Genomic DNA, 10000 nt, shown 5'->3' with positions numbered 1-10000 from the left:
ACGCAGAACCAACACACGCGTATTACATAATCACGCCAAAATTGCGCCATTCAGGGCTAGCATTTGATTGGATAACCGTGGATTTCTTTGATCATTGACCAATTAGAATGCCTGGTTTGTTACGTCGTTTTGTAATGAATTAACTCTTTTCTGCACTGTGTTACCTGAAAACTGCATTTGTCATAGCCAATCAAAATGGCGAATTTTTTTCATGTAATGGACCAAGAGAGGGGAACTTAAAATCCATGCATTTCTTTCAAAACGTTTCATATTGTTGAAAAACTTTTCACGTGCATTTTGCCATTTGATTCCACTGAAAGCAAGATCCTCGCCTTACCTTCTTTTTCTGGGAATCTTTCTTTTCTCTGCTTTTCTTGTCTTCCTTGGAGACATGAGTTCTGAAACAAAACTTTTTATTCGTAAATCGAAATCTTCCTCAAAAAACTAGATTTCGTGTAAAAGAAGGTAAAGAAATGATCAAAATAATCCGCATGAGAAATTTGTCCACAACTACATGTATGGTGAGAAGTAATCTCCGTTACTCAAACCATATGGACAAACCGATAGTCATTTTACATTTTTAACACTCAGATGCACGTAGTTAAGCTTCTCATCTTTTGAAGAGAACATTAGGCTCAGTCGGTTGAGCTTTGCACTACTGTGCGTTAGGTCGCGGGATCAAAAACAATGGCCAGACCAACAACACTCAGGGTCTTAAAATAACTGAGGAAAAAGCACTGCCTTTGTAATGATATCTACAAATGGTTAGACTTTCTCGTCTTCCCGGATAAGGACTATAAATTGTAGGCCCCAGCTCACAAATATCTTCCATGTTCATTTCCCAGTGGGACGTTACAAAGAACCCACACACTATTCGAGAAGAGTAGGGGATGAAGTTCCTTGTGTTGTGGTTGTCCTTTGTGAGTGTTTGGATAGGTGAAGGTACAGCAGGTCAACATATGCTGAATAGCTGCCAAAACCTCAACCTGCTCAAACAAATAAATAACGATAAAACAACCAACCAGCAATTTCATGGCTCACCCACTACGAACACTAGCTGGCCTGTCTTTTGACCCTCCGGTAGGAGCATTCAAATTCCTTGATGGACTACCAGTCTGAAACAAAAGAGATAAACAACATCTATTTAAGAACACAAAGAGATCTCACCTGTATCTGGTGAAAATTTAAACAACTTACTTCCTCTAGTGTTTTCTTAGAGATGAGAAGTCTTCTTGCAACCACTTCTTCATGGGTTAGAGCAAAGCTGCAAAGCACCTAAAAAAAGTAGTAAAAAATTTATTTTAACAGTAAACTAAGTATCTAAATACAGTAGGGCTTGTGCTGTCAGTAACCTCTTTCCTTTATCCAAGCTCTTCAATTGTCCAACAAAAATCTTGTTAAATTCCTGCACTTAAGGATGGCAGGTGTATTGTTCTCCCTCATTTCCCTTTATCAAGCTAAATTTTTCAATATTTGAGATTTTCAGTGACTCATACTTAAACTGAACGACTTTCCAGCTCTAAAAATTCCTTTCTCCAATTCTATAAATACTACTGTTAGATTGAATTCATTTTACACCTAACCTCTGCTAACTTGGATGCTCCTTTGTCACCAATGAGGTTACTTCCAAGGTTTAGTGACAAGAGGGTCCTGTTCATTCTTAAACCCTGAAAATTTGTAAAAATGTATACAAAAGATCTATACATAAAGGGATATGTAGATTCTTAGCAATTTCTATAGCAATAATTGCCATGCCAGTATCATAATTATTATATTATATATTACACCACACTGTATCATAATATCATATCTTATATCAAATCCAGTTTAACAAAAGATCAAGTCTAAAATTGGGACCCATTCTTGGTATATTGTCATATAACATCCTACGACGATAGAGTTCTTAAGTGGTGACGTCATAAAAATTAAATTTTTGAAATTATGGGATTTGTTGGGATATTTTGAAAGAACAAAATCTGAAAGGCCTAGTTGGCAAAAACATTGTGGAGCATATTTTCTCGGATATACTAGTCCTGTTTTGCTCTGAAGACTCCATACAAATGCTTCTAAATTTGACTTGCTTCCTAATGTTATGAACCGAGTCAAATTTAGAAGGATTTGAAAGGAGTCATCAGAGCATAACTAGGGTATCTCAAAGACATTTTGCCCTGAAATGCTAATTTTTGGCTAGTAGGGTCTTTGAATGTTGTTCTTTCATAATACCCTGAGAATCCCATAATTTCACGAAATATAATTTTTATGACATCACACTTTAGGACTCTACAAGAACATCACCTCCATGAATGAGTTCTACTGTGAGGACAATTAATGATGATTCATCTAATCATAATTTTACTATTCTAATAATAAGCTGCATGATTGATGGATACCTATTAAGCTCATTCATACAAGAAAAGTTTGATTTATCAATTTCTGTACATCTGATACAAATTCCCATTCATTAGCCTATTAAAATTGTTTACATAGAGAAGTGATACTCGCACTTTAATATCTGGACATGCAATTTTTAAAGCAACTGCAGTCTCTTTTAGGGCCGATTGACACGGTGCAACTTTGTCGCATGCAACAACGGCTTGCGAGAAGCCCACGACATGATTTACGATAGTTGTGTACGTCAGAAAAAATGTTGTAGCATTTTAAAACATGTTTTAAAACGCTGCAACAATCGTAAGTCATGTCGTAGGCATGTCGTGAGCTTGTCGCATGCGACAAAATCGTATCGTGTAAATCGGCCCTTACAGACACCTGAAAAATTCAAGTGTTAGCAGCCTAGTCGCAGTGTTCTGCACTATCTGCAATTTAACTATTTCATAGTCAGGTAGATGGTAGACAGGTAGATGAAAGAGAGAAGTGATCCTCTTACTTATCTGGACAATTTAAGCAATAGTTCTCTCTTATAGCACCCAATGGGATTCAAACCCATGAACTCCGCAATGATGGTGCAACGCTCTACCAAACGTTTTGAGCTGTATGAAGCCACACAGCCTCACAGTTGAATGAAGTGAATGTATATACTTCTCTCTTCCATCTATAAACACATTAGGTCCTTCACAGGAATAAATGAGCCTGACAAATTGACCTGCTCCCAACTGAAGGGCTTCATAGTTCAGTTGGTAGTGCATTGTACCAGCATTGCAGAAGCCATGGGTTTGAATCTTGTAAAAAATTTGGGGAGCCAATTGAATTTTCAGGTGTCAAGTGACAATAATTGCTTAAACTGTCCAGATAAGTGTATTTTTAGGCTCAATTGAGGAAAATGTGAATCCATCAATGCTTAGGTTTAATGAATAATTATTGATAGTACAACATTTTGCATCAGTGTTGAATCACATTTACTCTCTGATTCTGTAGTGAAGTGAGAGGCAATAACACTCATTACAGAGAGTGACAGTTTTGGAACTACGTGAAAATTTTAACAAAGTAATTCCTGCTGGTATTAATACCTTTGCTAAAAACCCAGCACCTTCACAAGTAATCTTGTTGTAACACAGGTTTAATGTTATCAATGACTTGTTGACTGTCAGGGCATTTCCAATCATCTTTGCTCCCATGTCATTCACATAACAGTTCCTCAGAGAGAGGTTATGTATCCTTAAAAAAAAAAAAAGAAACAGTCTGATGTTATTTACATGTTTTTACTGTTTATAATAGTAATTTTCAAAGGTGACTATAGTACAGTAATGAAAAACACAGTGCATACATTTTAAGACACATCCGGGTTACTTGAGCTTTAATGAAGTCTCTAGGACCTTTGGATTTACACCCATGCAGATCTAATTTGCCATCCGCAATTTTAGGTTAAAAATGCAAGTTTTCATATGCAGTGTGTCAAGAATTTAGCAACCAGTTGTAGCCTCAAACATTGTTAATTGCCAATTAGCTGAACACCATTGACCACAATTTGAAACTTGAAAGTACTTTATGACTTGGTCTGATTTAAAATACATTTATTTCTAGCTTATAGCTGCAGGTTCCAAAAGCAAATCAAGGGTCATTAAGCCCGGGCGGATCAAACAGACAGGTAAAAATAAATTTATTAACTATACTTTTGTGAGTCTTCAGTTTAACAACATAATATTGAGTGCCTTTGGCCTCCAACATTTTTAATATATGTATGTGTGTGTGCTTTAATTGTTAGAAAGGAAGCTAGGATTTGATGAAATAACCAAAATACAAAAAAATTATTTACAATACATGTAATTACAAATTAAAATTTAATAATCAAGGAAGATACTATTTACATGCTCTCTTCACCAAGAAATACACCATATCTTTGGAGAGTGACAGGGTTGTTATCCAGGCAAAGTGTTCTGCAAAATAAACCCCCAAGAAAACAGTTACAAATAAAAATATTCCATAGTCTTTAAAATTAATGGCATTCACATTAATTTTGTTTAATATTTTGTTACATAAAACAATGTGTCCAAACATTAGGGATGTACGGATTTCAAAGGATTTCCAAAGAAATATTATCTCATTTCCCACAGCCTTGATTTTCAAATTCTAATGGTTTCTATAGAACAACAAATAATATTAATCCATGTACCTGAGGTTTGGAAGATGTGCAATAATGTGGGTTGCCAAAGTGTTCAAACTATTATCTTGAAGGCCAGTGTTCCAAAAACTATTTTAAGAAAGGAAAAACATCACATGACATCAGGGTGTCCCTTGACAAAGAAATGGAGGCCATATCAACGATGGTGCTCTATTGACAGTAACAGGAACCCTGAAGGGGGACAAGGAATAGTGGGTCTTTAGCCCTACCACTTTTTTTCTTTGAGTTCTTCTCACTGGCTCTGTAAATCCCCAGTAAAACTCATCAGTGATCAAAGCAAACAGAAATGTTTGAAAACGTGTGGGAGCTACATTCCATCGGAGAATTCATGCCTGGAACAACAAAGTCTCTTTTCTGGGAGTGTCTCAAGTAGTTTTTTCCCTGGTTGTAGGTCATTAAATTAGATTCTGGTGACGATAATAATAATAATAATAATAATAATAATAATAATAATAATAATAATAATAATGATTGTTCCACTATACTTCTTGGAAAAATAATTGTCAAAGGAATGTATTCTTGCAACTGTAGTGAGAGAAAAAGTAAATGTTTACCCTGGTAAGTGCATGCAGAGATGTATTTATTATTTCAAGGGTGACTCTTGGATACTTGAAAACCTGTTTGCTTCAAAACATTTCCACTGACCCTTTAAGTGAAACTAAAGAATGGAACGTTACCATATTAATCACACCTTCTTCTTTGGGGTTCTTCTTTCAAATGTACAATATTTTTTATTACATTTTAAATTTATAATCATAACCCAGCCTTCTCCCCTTTCCAACTGTTTAATTAAGGAACCATATAATTATATAAATGTATCAGTTAAGCTTACTCAATAGTTGTTAACTTCTCCAGTGGCGGCAGTGTTACAGTCAAGATATTTAAAATTCTCTCCTCTATTTTCCAGCCTAAATATAACAACGAATTGACAGTCAATATATTTTTAATTATGACAATTAATGCCGAGCAAATATAACAGTAACTGTTGATCTTAACTCAGAAAAAGGTAGGAAACATACTGTAGTTCAAAATGAAGTTAGAATTGACTCTCATTTTCCTGGTTTATTCTTGACTCAACAATAATTTATTGTTCTCTTATTTAAAATCATGATCACAATTATTAGGGTTAAAAAACAATTTGAAGGTGAATTGAAAATCAGCCTAGGTTGAAATCATTTTCATTCAATTTTAAAAATGATATCATGTACACAAAACATTGTGGTTTGCATACTTCTGGACAAAAAAGTGGATAACCAGTACTGTGGTCTATAGTGATATATGTACACTTTTTGTTTCCATTAACTACAAAAAAACAACAAAAAAAACATTCCTGCATTGCCTGTGTGACTTTGTTGCAGGCATTAACATCCTGGAATGTGAAATGTTTTAAAGCTGCAACCAGCTCAGAAGTTTTTCTCCTTATAACAGATCAAAAATTACACTGTAAATTTAACTAACCCCGAATGTAGATTTCTTTGATGTGTGATTTATTTCCCTCCTCCTCTGCTTCCACCTCTACTCTTGGCTTGAAGTATTGGTATTTTTCTTTGATTGTATAAGTTGTTGGTGGTTCATCTGCTTCACCACCGGAAACTGCTGTGGTTTCGTCAGTCTTACTGCTATCATCCTTTTTGTCAGCTGTGAGATTTATAATGCACACAAAAACTTGAGAAGAGCCATTGATATAATATTTACCCTAGCTTTTTCAGAAGCTTAACCCATTGACCCCTGAGACCCTGTCAAATGCCAGATGATTTTAGTCATCGATGGGGGGCATCCTAGGGCGTTTGAGGTGTACATGAGTGAGCTAAAGATCTTAAAAACCTTAAATTACTTGTAAAAACCTTGCAGGTAAAATTCCTTCAAAGATATTGAGTAAGATCTTCAGCTGTTTTTTGGGATAGCTCTATTAGAAAGACAAGACCCGGTGGAAAAGAGACATTGTTGCAGCCCTATGCCCCATTGGGGGCAATTAGGAATAATATATATATATCTATTAGACAAACTACTAAACAGACATTATAAAAGGACTAATGTTAAAAAATATACAGTAACTGTTAAAACGTAAATAGCTTGAGGGTTACGGCAAGCTCCGCAAATAGTTTTATCAAAGTCTACAAGAACCTTCAAAGAACCTGCCAGAAAGTTGAAGATTTTGGTAAGCCACCTTTAAGACATCTGGGGCCGGTTGCTCGAAGGCTGGTTATTAGCACTAACTGTTGGTTAAGAGGTATCAAAACCTATAGGTTTCCATGGTATTTATCACTGGTTAGCGCTAACCATGCTTCCAGCAACCCGGGCCTGTTGATCCAATTATTAGTTTATGATTCTCAAAGACTTTCATGGAATCTTCAAAGATTCTTAATTTAAAAGATTTTTCACTTTGATAAAATGGTAAAAAAAAACTAAGATAATGAAATGAGGAGGGATTGGATTTAGAAATATCCCCGGTAGATCACACAAGAACAAAACCCTACCATCTCTCTTGTCCTGCTTTCCTACTGGTGTACTATCATGTGGTATGGCACTGGGAGTCGGTGGCCGAGAAGGCCTTGGAACCACCTGCATGGTGGGAAAACCTGCCCTTGTGCATAACTCACAGAAATCCACTTCAAAGTTTCCTGTTGGTGTGTAAGGCTCTGAAAAAAATGACAAATGAATACAAAAAAGACAAGACTCTGAAATTACATGTATGTCTAATACTGATCCTTGGTAAGTACATGTAAGTATGTACACATTGTAAATGCTCTTTGCTTATTTTTGCACATACTTGCAGCCCTTTACGTGTTACTAGATTTAAAAACTCAAACTACTGAGTGACATAAATGTAGAAGCATAGTGCCTTAGGGTCCCTTGCTTACTCTATTAAAATTACAACTCTTCCTTATTACTCATGCAGTTTAAAATCAAATTCTTTTAAATTACGACTGACAGAAACTAAGAAAGCTCACTAAAATGTGAGAAACGTTTAATAGCCTGTTTTCCTTGACAAATACAGATGCTACTTAACAAGGAATGACCTTGCATAAAACTCTGCCAGATTCCACATAAGATAACAATAATTATTATTTTACCTTTTACAACTCGCAACTTAGGCATGACTTCAAAAAGTCAGAGGGTTACTGACTGCTTTAAATGGATTTCAACAATAATAAGTGTATAGCTCATGAAAATTATCCAATATCAAAAAATTGTATAGAATTACAAAACAAAGCAGAGATGGCTCTGAGTGTGTTTAGCAAGAACATTAAATCATAATAGTGAAAAAGCATATAAGTCAATTTGCATTTATTATCCCTTTCCTGCTGTGAATTGCAATGCTACTCTTAGAAGCACACTACATCTCTAAGGAAACAGATTGGTTATTTTCCAAATTTTGTGCACTGTATTCTTGACAACCTCATCACAAAGTACTAGTCAGAATACCCCCCAATAATAAATCAATATCCTAAATGAATAAGATCTGACTATGCAACTGCCATTTTAAACTTGACATTTGATTTTGTGGCTGGACAAAATGCATAACACAAGCACTGAAGCAAACAAAAATGCTTTCAAATCACATAATGCAGCAAACAAAGGAAAAATAATTAACACATTTTCTTTGTCTAGGAAGAAACTTGTGATAATCTTTTTTTTCATTAAAGAATATTCCCAGCTGGCACTTACACATGATGAAAAAGACTATTTAGAAAGCTTAAATATTATATGAAATCAAGTCAAATATCTAAAACTCATTTTCAAGATTTATGTCAAGCTATTATATAAGAGTCTTTTGGGTTGCAGGTGTTACAGATGAAACTTTGAGATTTTAATTGACATGTACAAGAATAACCCCTGACCAGGATCATCCCTTTCAACTATCAGTAACCAATGATTTCACTAAGATTTTGCTCAGGAGGTCATTAGCATTTGGCAGCTGGGTATTTTTAACATATTGACCCCAAGAGTGCCCCTGTGATAAAAAAGATCACTTCCTTCAGACCTTGCTTTCTTCCGATTTTGAAAGTGTTTGCTTAACACCTGACTGGCAAAATTTTGAGCTTTGATTTTTATCCAAAGGCCATTTACTTTGAGTGTAACTTTTGGATTTCACAGTCTGCCATTACTCACATTCAAAACTGACCAATTGCACCTCAGAGGGGGGGGGGGGTGGGTGTTACTAAAACACAGAACCGTGGACCGCGGAACTTCCTGAACCACTTCAAAAATGCATTTTTTCCAGAAACAAACCTCGATTATTTCTTTGAAGTTTAAAAACATTGCAACAGATAGCATGCAAAAGTGTGGTGGACTGGATCTGGTCACATGGCAACCTCTCGTCATGTCCGAATGGTGGAAAGGTTTTGCAGATGGAGCAAGGTAAGCAGCCGTTTGCATTGCTTTAACAACACGTAACTTGAAACCACCTGTTTCATATGCATGTAATGGTTTTGTGGTAAAAAGGTTTTACAAGGTCTTTAAAATCAGAGGGTAAGCAAACTTTTGTCACACATATAAATATCACTGACTTTTAAACCCAGATACAGAAATGAAAGGGTAACAATTTAAATAAAAAGAAAAGCAACTGAACAACTAAAACCGCATAATTTTGATATATAGGAAAGTAAAAGCTAAGGTCAAATTCCAATGGTCAAGCAAGTGAGGAAGAGAAAATGGGCGTGGGTAGGCCACACGCTGAGAAGACCTTCAAACAGCATTATGAGGCAAGCATTGCATTGGAACCCACAGGGAAAACGAAAGAGGGACCGCCCCAAGAATAGCTGGAGAAGGGATACGGAAAAAGAGATGAAGATCCTCGGGAAGAACTGGAAGGAGCTGCAACAGTTGGCAGAAAAGAGACGTCTCTGGAGGCTTTTTGTTGATGGTCCATGCTCCAACTTGGAGCCAAGGGCTTAACTAACTAAAAGCTAAGAATTACTGTAATATATTTGGTTCCAGGCCTCTTATTTTGCGCATTGATGTGTAGGTTTTAGAAATGGCAATTATAGTACAACTACAAACTGGTATAATGTTTTCTTGGCTAGTCACTCATAATGTTTAAGGGTACATCACCACATTACAGAATAACTGATATAAATCTAACACGTAAGTATGGAAAATGTTTTGAACGCAAACCTAACAGATTCAACATAACAGGTCCGCTTCTTTTTTTTTAAAATCAGTGGTTTCAACATACGTACGTTTGGCATTATTAAAGCAATGCAAACGGCTGCTAACCTTGCTGCCCCCTGCAGCAGGATGTAATTGACTGAGAGTCCATTTTGATGAGGGAGGAAAACCAGAGTACTTGGAGAAAAACCCTTGGAGTCAATTTGAGCCTCGGGGCCCAAGGGTTGAACCCAGGTCACAGAGGTGGAAGGCACGGTTGATAACCACTAAGCTGGCCTGCCTAACCCCACACGATTTTACTCATTGACTTGG

At 36.1% G+C, this 10000-nt stretch overlaps 1 protein-coding gene across 2 annotated transcripts in view; it reads right to left on the bottom strand.

Annotated features, from left to right (window-relative positions):
* LOC138042787 (leucine-rich repeat-containing protein 71-like) overlaps positions 1-10000 on the bottom strand; it is a 21296-nt gene that overhangs the window by 9172 nt on the left and 2124 nt on the right. For both annotated transcript variants that reach the window (XM_068888791.1, XM_068888790.1), the window contains exons 2-11: positions 7054-7215; positions 6035-6214; positions 5409-5484; positions 4568-4645; positions 4263-4331; positions 3465-3612; positions 1584-1667; positions 1198-1275; positions 1042-1115; positions 338-398 (exon numbers count right to left, since the gene is read on the bottom strand). In XM_068888791.1, coding sequence (XP_068744892.1) covers positions 338-398; positions 1042-1115; positions 1198-1275; positions 1584-1667; positions 3465-3612; positions 4263-4331; positions 4568-4645; positions 5409-5484; positions 6035-6214; positions 7054-7215 — 1010 coding nt within the window. The remainder of the gene's footprint in view (positions 1-337; positions 399-1041; positions 1116-1197; positions 1276-1583; positions 1668-3464; positions 3613-4262; positions 4332-4567; positions 4646-5408; positions 5485-6034; positions 6215-7053; positions 7216-10000) is intronic.

Source organism: Montipora capricornis, chromosome 3, assembly GCF_036669925.1.
Source record: "Montipora capricornis isolate CH-2021 chromosome 3, ASM3666992v2, whole genome shotgun sequence".
NCBI lineage: Eukaryota > Metazoa > Cnidaria > Anthozoa > Scleractinia > Acroporidae > Montipora > Montipora capricornis.
Note: the sequence above shows the minus strand (reverse complement) of the source record. Positions and strands in the feature narration are given on the sequence as shown.